The 13,384-nt window shown below is 30.5% G+C and overlaps 1 protein-coding gene across 1 annotated transcript; it reads left to right on the top strand.

Annotated features, from left to right (window-relative positions):
• Positions 1-1,261: 1,261 nt before the first annotated feature.
• LOC128997368 (structural maintenance of chromosomes protein 2-like) lies at positions 1,262-3,813 on the top strand. Its single transcript, XM_054423005.1, has 2 exons — positions 1,262-2,170; positions 2,677-3,813. Exons 1-2 carry the CDS (start codon positions 1,262-1,264, stop codon positions 3,811-3,813), a joined length of 2,046 nt encoding a protein of 681 aa, XP_054278980.1.
• The last annotated feature ends 9,571 nt before the right edge of the window (positions 3,814-13,384 follow it).

The raw sequence follows: 13,384 nt of genomic DNA, 5'->3' as shown, positions 1-13,384 counted from the left end.
GCACTCAAACTAATGATCTTTGATCACCCCTTGAATACATTGTTGCGGCTTCACTTAATAATAACCGAATAGCCATAGATCATTTGGTAGTTAAAAATTAAATACATGTCAATACATAACGATCACAGATTTGTATATATGAATAAATAAATCGTAGTCTTTGGGTAAGTTTACATTTAATTTTATAAATCGTTCTAGGTCTAAATCGTAAACGGCTTCCGTTAATATTGATTTCTTTAATTCCTTAAAAGCGCTTCACAGGATGGCGTTTCTTGAATGATATTTTTCATATTCTCTTGGCATTAATTTGATCTGTTACCTTCATCCTAAGAAACAAAATCAAAGTCGTTTAACATGTCCATTTAAAAAATCATTAAATGGTACGTAAAACACAGGGCGTTTCATTAGTGAAAAGTCAAATTTAGGAAATGGACTCACGAGAAAAAAAGAGAAAATCATGTACAATATTTTTTACAAATCAATTTCATTAACCAGATATCTGCTTTCGGGTATTTAAAAAAATAGTTTTATTTTCCCACCCGGCATTTTTAACACATAGTAACTTATGTATGTTAAGGTAAAGTAGACCTATCAAAAGAAAATAACATTTACCAATTAAAGATTAACAATGTTGAGCAAGATTTTACGACAAAAATATGTTAAGAGTAGTTTGATTCAGCATTAAAAATTTTCCATTAAACTTTAACAAAAAAATAATAAAATGTAAAGATTGTTTTAATGTTTAACTAGGCTAAATCAGATGCAGACTGGCTTGCTTACCTCCCATAAAAAAAAAAACAAATATAAAAATTTAAATGTTCACCTTATTATTTTTTATTGGAACACATATGTTTTGGCGTAAAATATGTCTCTTCTACTGTTAAATAGTTTTGTTATAGTATAATATTTTAAGCTGAATGAATATTTAGTATGCAATGGAACAATGATTCAGACTAATTTAATAATAATTTGGTCAGCTGGTTTATTGGTTTAAAAATAAATGTAATGAAAAGAACATGAGTTTTATTAGCAAAATAATTTAAACTGTTAATTTTGAACATTGGTGCCGAAACTTTTGCGAATCAACTAAATGTCGACTACTGGAGCATTTACAAGGTCCAAAGTCAAGAAGTCTGCTATAAAATCTCAAGATTTTGATGGTAAAAATAATGAGGCAGTAAGTGATAAGCATATTCCTTTGTCGGTAAGATCTCATAAAACTAGCTCAAGTAGGAGTAGGAATGAAAGTGTTTTAGAGGTTATGGACGAATTGATTAAGATACAGGAAGAAGAAACGTCCCTTGTTGTATCATGTGCTAAAGCAAAGGCGGCGGCGGAGAAAGCAGAGGCAGAGGCAGCAGTAAAAATAGCAGCAGCTGATGAAAGACTTGCCCGAGTGGAGGAAGAAGCCAAGCGGAAGGAAATAGAAATGAAGAAGAAGCTACTTGAAGACAGACTGTCATCGCTTAGCAGGGGATCGTCAAGAGTCAGTAGCAGATCATCTAGGACTTCAATTTCTTCTCTTCCACGACCGTTGCCCACAAAGGAAGCTGTTGAAAAGTGGATGCAGACAAAGGATCAAGCTAAAGCTGACATTAATAAAAATAACGTTTTTAAGCCTTGTAGTAATGTTCCAGTAAATATTATGAAGAGTGTACAGCAGGAGGTATCCTTGCCGCATCACGAAGTACAGTCTAGTTTCCAGCCTCGAGAAGAAAACTGTGAAAATCCTCGAGAAGCAAGGACTGTAGCTTTCAGCGAAGGAAGGAGAATTCCTCGAGATGTTTCGTGTTTCCCTCGAGATTGTCAACCTGATAAAATGATATTTAGAGAGAAGATGCCGGCGAGAATATTGTCAGCTCTACCTAATTTCAGCGGAGATCTAGACCAATGGCCCGCTTGGATAGCTGAATACAGGCGATCTACTGAAATTAATGACTACACTGATTTGGAGAATCTTCAAAGACTTCAGAAGTGTATTACTGGAAAAGCTAAAGAAATTATATCAGCACTGTTGATATATCCTGAGAACGTACCAGAAATTGTTAATTTGTTGGAACGGCGTTTCGGAAGACCAGATATAATTATTAAAAATCTCATAGCAAGCGTGAAAGGTCGACCACCAACTAAGGACTACAAGCCTGACACTTTGGTGGCTTTTAGTGACATGGTAAGGAACTTAGTAATTACGGTTAAACCCTTGAAGCTGACCACTACTTGTTTAACCCACAACTTATGGAAGAGCTCACAGAAAAACTGTCCACCAACATGAAGCTCAACTGGGGAATGTTTGTCACTTCACCACAGTCTCAATTGAAACAACCAATTGGCCTCGACAGCTTTTCGACGTGGCTCTCTTCTGTGGCGGATGCAGCAATTATATGTACTCCCAGTACATCTACTAGTGGAAACTTTAAAAATATGTCATCAAGAAATGAATCAAACTCCAAGAACTTTGTATTAGTACAACATGAAGGTGACAAGAAGTTTAAAAAACGTATATGTATTTGCTGCAAAAAACAAGACCATACATTGACAGAATGCAAGCAATTCCTAAAGTACGATGTAAATAAAGAAAGTGGAAGAGTAGAAGAGTGGTGCATGGCATTATTGAATTTCGGAGCTGTCTGCTCATCATCTTATTCAATTTATGTCCATCAAACCAATTCTGAGAAGAAACTGGAGAATAGTCTAAGGGAGGATTACGATACAGCTCAGAGCCTGGTTGGTACAGGCAAGTGCTGTACTGCGTTAAGTCAGCCAGTGATAAAGTGGATCTTTGGTCAAGTGTCTGAGTGTGACCAGATGTCTACTGCCACCAAGATTACATACCACAACTGTAGCAGGGAGAAATGTATCACTTTGGACAGAAACCTCGCTGAACCTGGCGGAATGTTATCTGAAGATGCACCTAAAAGAGGAGGATCAGTGTTTATGAAAATTTTAGAGTACACAGAGAGTCAGAAGGCTTCGTCCCAGCTTGAGACAGAATATGCAAACATCGACCAGAAGATCTGGACAATTCATAAGGACGCTGACAAGCACTACTCCCTGAACCAAAGGCTAGAGATCAGACAAGCAGACGTAGAAATGGCGAAGACCAGGATACAATTGTTCATGAGAGTCAGTGAGTGCAAGAAAAAAGAAAAGAAGTTTTCAAAAAAGGTTAAGCAGCTGGAAGCTAAAGTAAAAGATGTAAAAAAACCAAGAGGAAAAGAATTAAAATCTGCAGAACAAGAAAATAAACTATTACAGAAAAAGGCAGAGGAAAGCAGAAATAAGTGGAAGGAAAAAGAGCAGGAGTCTGTAACGTCAAGGTCAGAAATTGAAGAATTGGTAAAGAGCATTGAAAACGAACAGCAAGAAATCGAAAAATGTGTGGCTACCAATGAACAACTGAATAATAAAGAGCTTGAAGAACAAACCGGGCAAGCAAATCAAGCTCATACAGATGTTAAGACGCTCCATAAGCAAGTAATGGATCAGAAAAATATTTTGTCAAAAGTGAACAATGAAAATACAGTAACACAGAAAGACAAAGCAGCATTAGAGAAGGAAAGTGAGATGCTGCGGAAAATGATAGAGTTGCAGCACAAGATCACTAAACTGAAGTCAGACTCTGGCAGTGCTAAGAATACGCTGAATGACTTCTTGAAAGCTTACAAATGGGTTGAGACGGACAGACAGTTCTTTGGTCAGCCGGACGGAAAGTACGATTTCAAGACTAGTAACCTTCACCAAGTTCAGAAGCAACTTTCTATACTCAAGGAGACGAGGAACACAGATTCAAGAGGCATGTTGTCAAAAGGTTAAAGAAGCTACCTATCCTGGCAAAAGTGGCAAAGTCAAGATTGTCGACGTCTGAACTAAATAAAGGAATTTTCAGAAGACCTACCAACAAATATGTAAAACTTAATGTTTAAAATGTTGTGGCCCGGAGAAATGTTAAATAGTTTTGTTATAGTATAATATTTTAAGCTGAATGAATATTTAGTATGCAATGGAACAATGATTCAGTCTAATTTAATAATAATTTGGTCAGCTGGTTTATTGGTTTAAAAATAAATGTAATGAAAAGAACATGAGTTTTATTAGCAAAATAATTTAAACTGTTAATTTTGAACATCTACCATAAAATACATGCCAAGCTAAGTAAAGTCCGTGCAGCTGAACCAACGGATAAAATATGTTTATTTATAAAATACAATATATAATACAAAAAAGCTGTTGCATTTTTTGAAGTATGACTGTTTACTTACGGGACACCCTGTAATATTGAAAATTGGAAACACTGTTCAAAACAAATGGAAAATGTTTGTGAATATAACGATCCTAAATCACCTACTATTAAAAATATATAGTTAAGTGGGTTTGTGCAAAGAGAAAGCTTCTCTTAAAATAAAGAATATATATTATTTTCAGAGGAACCCAACATTTTTACTGATTCAGTGGATGCACAAAGGTGGGCCTCTAACCATTTGGTTGATCATTATATAGTTGTCAATAATCGTGATTTAGAATTTGAAAACGGGTCCCCAAAGAAAAAAAAACCTTTAAAAAACCAAGCGGTAACATTTTTAATCAGTTCAATCGTCACGATTAGAGTATTCCATCAAAAATGTCGATTATGTATTTTAAAGGTTAATGTTAAGGACAAATGAACGACCATGTATCTTGTAAACTTTATGTTGTTGTTTTTTACTATGCAATAAATTAATTGTAAGAACTGTATCAATATAAAATATGATGATAGTTTACATTATACATGGGTGTGATCAATTAAATCAAATAGAAATGTAATTAATAGTTAAAATTCAAATTTTAAGGATTTATCATAGATTGTGTAGTAATTTAATATCCTGTGTGTAACATTGTACAATCAAGGATCATTAGTGGGGGACTAACGGACGACGAAATCACATTATCATACGGCTCTTGTGGGTTGGTCTACAGTCTACGGGGAGAAGTAAGTGAATCTTAGCCACTACTTTGCTAAAGAGAGGTGAAACCACATTTTAATACAATTACATTTTGATACTGTTCGGAATTGATCGTAGTTGGTTTCTAACAAAGTAAAATTTTATATCTTATCCGTCATATAAATATATAAATTTCGCCACAATAGATTGTTTTGATAGACCTTACACACATCAAATTATTCAGGAAAACATCTGTTTTCCACCTGCTCAATCAAATTAGGTTTAATTACGAGCTACTGTACTTTAATAACTGTAATCAACTTTTGACACCAGCTGATTATGATTGGACATATGTCAAAAAATCAATCAAGTATCTTATAAGTATATGTTGTGAGTAATTTTTAAGTCCTTTAGTCGGTAGGAATATATAACGGATGTATGATGATATTAGAACAGTATTGTTTATTGTTATGTTTTAGAGTAGTAAGGTGAAAACTATCATATTAAACGTATTTTTATTTATTTATAAACATTTTATGTAAACAAATCTCAGTTATCCTCAAACCAAATTAATGCGAATAAACACTGTAGTGTAGTAGTTAGGTTCATTACTTCAGAAAACTCAAAACATATAAGCATAATGAAAGTGTATTTGAATAGCTTGATTAAAAACACTGTCATCCTACGTCAACTGAATCCCAACTAATTTGTTATAGCAAGGCCGTTTATAAATATGAAAAAAAAACTGTTTTAGAATAAGGAAAAGTGACAAATATGTTAACATTTATATGCACGTGCGTTTTAATAAGTTTATAGAGAAATTGTTGCTGAATAGAATAAATTTCTGGATATAAAAATATAGGTATGCTTATAGATTTCTTAATAGTAGGGTTTTTTTATAAAAAAAAATACACGTTACCAAACACTTATTCATTAATTAATTGTCCTTTAAACTTTGACGTATAAAAGATAAATTTGCAAACGGTTAATTAACTATAATGCATAACTAACTTAAGTTAATTCTTTTAACCTCATATGATTAAAAACCTTCCCGGAATTCTAAGTTTATAATTAGAACTAATAGATGTTGGTAACAAGTTTGAAATGTATAAGGGAAATAGTTTACTGTTTTTCAAGGGTTTTATGCAAGAATATTTCATTAATATGAAGTATATTCCGCTTAGTTAGATTATGATGTGATACTGTACATCATTTTCTGACAAAATGTAATAATTCTAAGCAGCTGGGTATATAATAGCAGCATAACTTAATTCTAATAATATATTAAATATTATTATTAGGCTTTGTTCGTTTTAACCCTAATCTGTACATTAAAAAATAGTATTCCACGTCATCATTATTTCGAAATCTTATTAAATTATGGTTTACAAAATCTAGTATTTTGTAAAAATGATGTATTCTGTTAGCACTTTAAAACAATACAATTACATTAAAATTATGCATTCTTCATTACAACATAATCCGTTTGATTTACACATATTATTTTGCACAGTATAAACGGTCTTTAATAAAAAAAAGTGGTTTCGTTAAATCAAAGTTAAGCACAGCTACCACATTTATTTAGTTGAAGGACAGTTCTACAAATTTCCCCAGGGTTCAACAGTGCCTGTCGTCTGCTTGGTTGAATCAATTGTCTGAATTACTGTAGTTGACTGAATAACTGTTACCATAGATGGTATCATTGTAGTTTTTCTGAAAAATGTTTAGTTTTTTTTATAAGTAAATAAATTAATTAAATGACTTGAATTCCTAGATTTAATTACGAAAAGTTACATTTTTGCTCTAGGTACTCATTAAGATAGATCCCTATAGGTCCCAATCACGATTATTTGCTAATAAGACACTTTTAATGGTAATTTTTGCCATAACTAATACAGCTGACACATTAAGAAACGTAAAACGCTAATGTGTGATAAAAATATTTATTAATGATTAATCGTTATTTTTTCAAATTCAACTACATTTGCTTAGTTTTTTAACCATTTATAAATGATTAGGTCATAAATATTGGGAAACAATAAGCTATTTGCATCCTTAAAAAAAATACGCTCTTATTTAGTTATTAAATATGTTTTTCTTTGAGTGTATATCAAATAGAATTTTCCCACAATCTGGTTGTTTCTGAGCTTTTAATTAAAAAGCAAACGGTGTTTTTAAACACATTTTTATCTTGCGACTTATGATTTTATCAACACAACACATTGTACTACACAGATAGATTTATACGTTCCGAAACATATTGAACTGTAAGTACAGATTATTTTCAGCTCCGAAAGTAATAACAATGTACGAGACTTCCACAAAAGAATTCAATACTGAGATTTCTATGTACTCTTGTACTAAGCTGTGATATTACGTATGATAGGCTTCACAATACATCCCCATCCATACAATACAATACAGAAGATATTGGTTTGAAAATTAAATAATGCCTTAACAAATTTTCTTTAATATCGAAATAGTTTAACACTACCCATACATTTAGTGAATACCTTCTTAATTAATATCGTACTTGTTTTTAAACTACCCAAAAAACACAAAGATATACGTCTAATAACACTTATAAAAATAAATTTACGCTTATACTGTTTACTCACAAGACGGTTAATAAACATAAAAGATGAAAAGTGGTGGTAGATTGCGAATGCAAACTCCAATCATCATTAGACCCAAAAGGCTAATTAATTTCTTATATTTTTCAAATTCATTTGCCTTGCGGGTCTGATGATGATTGGAGTGTCCGATCAGAATCGATTACAATTTATTATCTTATGTATTTAACGTCGTAGTCAACATTATAATTGTAAATATATTATTACAAGTGTTCTTTGACGTACTTTTGTTTTTTCGGGTTATGAAATTAGTATTGTATTATTGGAAAGAATATACATGCAGATAAAAAAAAAAAAAAAAAAAAAAAAAAAAAAACATAAACCTGTTGAACTAATTTAAATCGTTTCACTGGGACTGAGACACATTTTTAAGAGTTACTTATACTTTTAAGCTATAAGAATTTTTATAATATTAAAATAACCATAAGAAACTTGTATGAGACAAATGCATGCAAAGTAAATCCATATTACATTGCTTACCTCAGGGCTGTGGTAACGATGTTCTCAAGGGTGTTGTGAGAATATATGATCAACACCTTACCTTTCAACGTAAAAATAACAGTTTGATGGTAAGTTGTGTTTTGGTTTGGACTGAATTTCTTATGCAAGTTCAGTTGCGTACAATCACTACAAACAATGTTATTCCTATAAACTCCTTCCCTTCAGTATGTTCTGAATTAATATTATACATATTTACATGTCTTATCTTGTTTATGACGAAGCTTAAATGTTCATTCCTTGTTAATGTCACATGGTAACTAAAATTACTGTTGATAAGTTTTGACCTACTTAGTAGCAGTGTGATAAATGAAATACTCCAAACACAAAATAAAAGTTTCCGAATAGGATTTTAGTGGGCGAGTGTCCTACGCACTAGGGTAAATTACACCCTAGACCCGAACGGCCCATAATGCATTTTTTATCTGTAATAAAAAAAGGGTTTAAAGTTTGACCTAAAGGTATTTCACGTTTTATTATAGACAAAACTTTCTTTACTATAGGAATATGTACAAGGAAAACGCGATATTTTTATAGAAAAAATGTCTTTAAACATTTAACGTTTTAATCTAGCCACTTTCTGAAAAAAAAAATGTTAGAAAATAAAAAGTATTGTATGTTTTAGAAAAGGTGATAATGATAAATATTTAAATAAAATAGGTCGAATAATTAACCACTCTTCCAGGATTTGACTTTAAACCAGTTTTCATAATTTTCATTGTTTTTGTTTTTCTTTACAGCTTTGTTAGTATAAGATCGTAGTTTAATGGAAAACAAAACAAACTTTACAGTGTAAAAACATTTATTTTTTAGGGTTTTAGTTTTTAAAACTAACTTTTTGACTATAAAAAATAATTGCAAATATTCAATAGATAATAACAATTATTTTAACATATTTTTTTAAATGATAGTTCATGTTAAATACTTATAAGTTAATACAGTAAACAAGAATATAAGGACTATATTTTAATAACATAACACTGTATTTTTAGTTACGAAGCTTAACATTTAATTTAATATTGTTTGTCTATATTTACATTTTTGAAATTTTTCTTCATTTTAAACAGGGACATGCTAAGCCTTAAATTTTTTTTTTATTATTTAATAACAGAAAGGCCAAAGGCAAATGACTTTTCGGCCCTTTAACTAGTTCATTCGTAATCGAACTAGTGAACTTCAGATTTTAAGGTGAGCATTATAACCACTAGTCCACCCAGACAATGAATTAATATCCCTAAAAATCTTTCTTTAAGATATTGAAGTATAATTTTTATAGACATAGAATGGAAAATGTGTAAAATAAGAATTTTTTATGTAATAAATGTATATTATATTTTACTTTGAATCTTTGAAACTTTAACTTTAACTTGGTAAATCATGACATAACCTAAAAAATCATTATTTAGCCAAACAGAGGATAGTAAAATTTAATAGTACAGTTTTTAAAAATAAAAATATTACTTAATTTAAAAAAAAGTTCCATATAAATATATTGTCATTACAAAATGTTACTAAAGGCCAAACTAATATTATTTAATTAAGGATAGTCATATTACTATTTAGGTTATTCACGTTACAATGATTACAGTTGCATACCGCAATGCGTTTGATCGAGGCAATTATAATCATTGTTAGTAATGGCTACTTGTACATTGATGTGAGCTATTTCCCTAATTAGTTATATTAGTTGATGGTCAGAATTTAATCAATTGCCTGAGTGAGGCGGGCAAACATCCTATAAAGGATTATTAATTTAATTTATCAATTTAACATACCTCAATCAAATTCATATCATTATTAATACAAAATAATACCAACAGATTTTTAAATCGTAGTTTTTTATAATACGATTACATTTGATATCTTATTATATTGTTTTCATCTTATCCGTATCTCTTTTAACTGTTGAGTTATCAACATTTTCCGATTTATAAGTATTTTTATATTACTGATTGGTTAGGTTTCAATGACGAAATATTCAAAATATTAAGTAATTATAGGCCTGTAACATTTTGTGTACCATATAATGTAAATTTATTTTTAATGTCAATTGGTCAGTTCATGTATCTGTAGTAAATAATGTCCATTTTGGCCAGTATGTGGTCAGTTAAACACCAGCAGGCCATTATGATCTTGGATATCGTTGATTTATTGCAAATATTGGGCTGATGAACCCTCAAGCTAAAATATATTTAGGGATATAATTGAGCTATCCTCAAACTCATTTTATTAAAATAATATCACTGAGCAGTAGATTTAAAAAAGTGTGTTTAAATAGTTAAGATGTAATGTGTATTTATGTATTCAGAGAGTATAACAGATTTTTAGATGAACAGCGTGTGAAAAATATATCTAGCTTAAAGAAGAAATTATGGTACATATTTATTTTCTTAATGCCTTATTTTAGCAGTGTTTAAGAAATGTATACCAACAATTATCTTGATTAAAAGTATCTTAACGAATCACTGTTTCAACACATTACACATTTTATGCTTAATGGTAATAATATGTAATAACTTGATAGTAAACCTAAAATAAACATGTTTGAAATGTTTTGGTCTCAAAAGTAATGTTGGTAAGCCATTTTCGACGGTCTAATAATTAATCTGAAATCACATAATTATTGGATAGTACATTGGATTCATATGGTAAATTTAAATCGGTAATGATTGATCGAGAATTAATTTGACTTGGTTAATGTATGTAATTAATTGTTGGTCTGGCCTAATAAATAACTTATTGACTTATTGATAATGGTGTGGAATGCGCTTAGGTAAAGATTTTAAAAACAAAATAAATTATTAATACACATCACCCCTTAGCAGAAAATTTTTAAAGTTAATAAAACTAAAACTAAAAGCGATTCTAGTCAAATATTCATTATATCCCAAATCTTTAAACATCAAACGAAATTACGCTTGTAAATATTCTAAAATACATTTTATTGATACAAACAAATAGTTTTGTTGCTCAAGTTAGTTTGTGGCCACAAGACGAGTTACATTCCTAGAGTTTGTAGTTAGCTAGAACTAGATAGTTTCCGTTCGCTTTAACATTCAACTAAAGCAAACTTAACCAACTGATACAACAAACAACTTGACTGCAACATGAAGCTGCACTGTGGCTTGGCATCAATAAACTTATAAACTACCAACTATGCAGTATAACAATGTTTCTTCAATAGTTCTTTACAATATTATTAGTAAGGTTGTTTCTAGAAATCCAAACAATTCTGTAACATAAAATACAAGACAAAAGTATTACTGTTTCTACCTAGTGGCATTTTAATTAAAGCAATAGCTAGCTTAAACGCATTAAAAAGTGGTCCAAAAATATTAGAGTTTTGTGGGTGTGCCGGGAATTGAACCTGTTCATCCCGCACCGAATCCCTACAACTACTTATTGGTTGTGCACATCTTGTAACAACTTGTTCTTGTTATTATGTTATAGTTATAGTATTTTAATGAATTGTTCCTACTACTGGAAACCCTTGACAACGTGGAAAAAAGTTTTCCCGATGCAAACGTTAGGAACGTACCTGTATAAAGACTTAACACAATGTAGGATTGATGATGGTGGACACAGTCATCATGACGGAGGGTGAAATTAATTATTTATGTTTTCTCTTGTTAGTCAAAGGTATTCTTCGAAATCCTAAGCTAGACTTTGACAGGTTATGGAATAGGAACGGTGTAAGCCGTGAAGGCTAAGGCAAAAAACTAAATTGGCAACTCATTAAAATCTTAAAAAAGTCATAAAAAAATTAAATTTAGCATCTTTGTTGACCTGAGTTGAATAAATGTGACAGTCAATCAAGGTCTACGTTTAACAGAGTAGAGGGCTTTTTAAGTGATTTTACATTCAACTCAAGCTATCAAGTCATCTGTATAAGCAAAACAATGTTGACCCTTTTCCTAAAAGTTATGTCAATGTTTAATTTAAATTATATCAATTAATATTTTTTCCCTTGATAGTATTTTGCGTTTTTTTTGTTGTTGTTAAATTGTAAGTTATAATTACAAATAACTGGTGTTTAAACTCTGTAGTGAAACCAATCATTTCAATTATAATGCAATTGAAATATAAACATAACTTGGTTTTCATATCTAAATGTAACAAAGATTACTAATAAAACACTACATTAAACATGATAAAATATATATTTTTAAATCAAGATTTAGTTGAATCTGTGTTTAAAAAAATCCTTTTTTGGCAATAAAAATTTCATTTATACTTTAAAAAAGTTGTTATTCATTTAAAAATATAATGCTTTCTTAAAAAAATTATATTTAAAGAAATGTTAACTACCGAGTAAAGTTATCAGGAAATAAGGATTAGAAGGAATTAAGACATTTCATTAATTCACGTTAATTGGACTTTAACTAATCCACTTGGAGAACTCCTTAAGAGGGACTACAATCGTAAATTCAATAATTATCTTAGCAATGGTACAACTATTTTTAGGAGACAAATACATTGCATTTCTGATAAAATATGATTTGCAACTATGGTCTTAAATTCTATCTACGATTTTTTAATGATTTAATACCAACAATATATGATAAGAAGTTCCTTAATTGCTATTTCATGTAAGATAGTGCGTGAGTGCTTTTACAGAAAGGGAACAATGCACCATTGAATCTGGGAAGCAACTGAAGGGTCTATAGACCCATGCAAACACCGCTCGACTATTATTGTCTTACATGTTCGTTGAGTGTTAGACGGTTCCACTCTAGTAAATGATGATGGTTGATGAGGTTTTTCATTTTATCTTAATTTGATGGATCTACGATCATATTAGAGTGGCAATGAGCTCATATGAGACACTGTTTATTTCTGCTATTGTATTTTTTTAGTTTCATATATTTTTTGAACTATAATGTTATGGGAAAGTAGCACAGCTCACACCAATTATTAATAATGATAAAAAAAAACTCTCCTTCTTTTATGCTTTAACTAAAGCTTTCCGTTTAAGCTATAATAATTGTATTGGAACTGAAATTTAAATATTACAGTGTTAAATAATTGTTGACATGTTTATCATATCAATTTTCATCGTATTAGTTAGGTTTTAATTTTCATTCAAATAATATAATAGGAATGAAATGAAAACTAATGCAAACTTTTTTAACACATACATAATACATTTAAATGACTTCTTGATCAGGATTGTACGGGCTATTAAATTTACGGAAAGTAAAGAAAAGATACGTCTCATAACACTTAAAACATATTCAATAATATTATCTTAGCGATGGTTAAAAACGCTTGGTTACGGTCGTGTTGGTTACATGACAGTAAATATACAAAAAAGATGGTAAGTGGTGATAGATT

This window comes from Macrosteles quadrilineatus, unplaced genomic scaffold (genome assembly GCF_028750875.1).
Source record: "Macrosteles quadrilineatus isolate MER2022 unplaced genomic scaffold, UCM_ALF_1.0 Scaffold_6__1_contigs__length_79288215, whole genome shotgun sequence".
Lineage (NCBI taxonomy): Eukaryota > Metazoa > Arthropoda > Insecta > Hemiptera > Cicadellidae > Macrosteles > Macrosteles quadrilineatus.
Note: the sequence above shows the minus strand (reverse complement) of the source record. Positions and strands in the feature narration are given on the sequence as shown.

What these genes read in the sequence shown, in the direction of transcription:
- LOC128997368 (XM_054423005.1), top strand. Translation starts at nt 1,262, where the DNA reads ATGGACGAATTGATTAAGATACAGGAAGAAGAAACGTCCCTTGTTGTA. An exon ending in TGGTGGCTTTTAGTGACATG is followed by an intron (nt 2,171 to 2,676) that starts GTAAGGAACTTA and finishes AATTCTGAGAAG; the next exon opens with AAACTGGAGAATAGTCTAAG.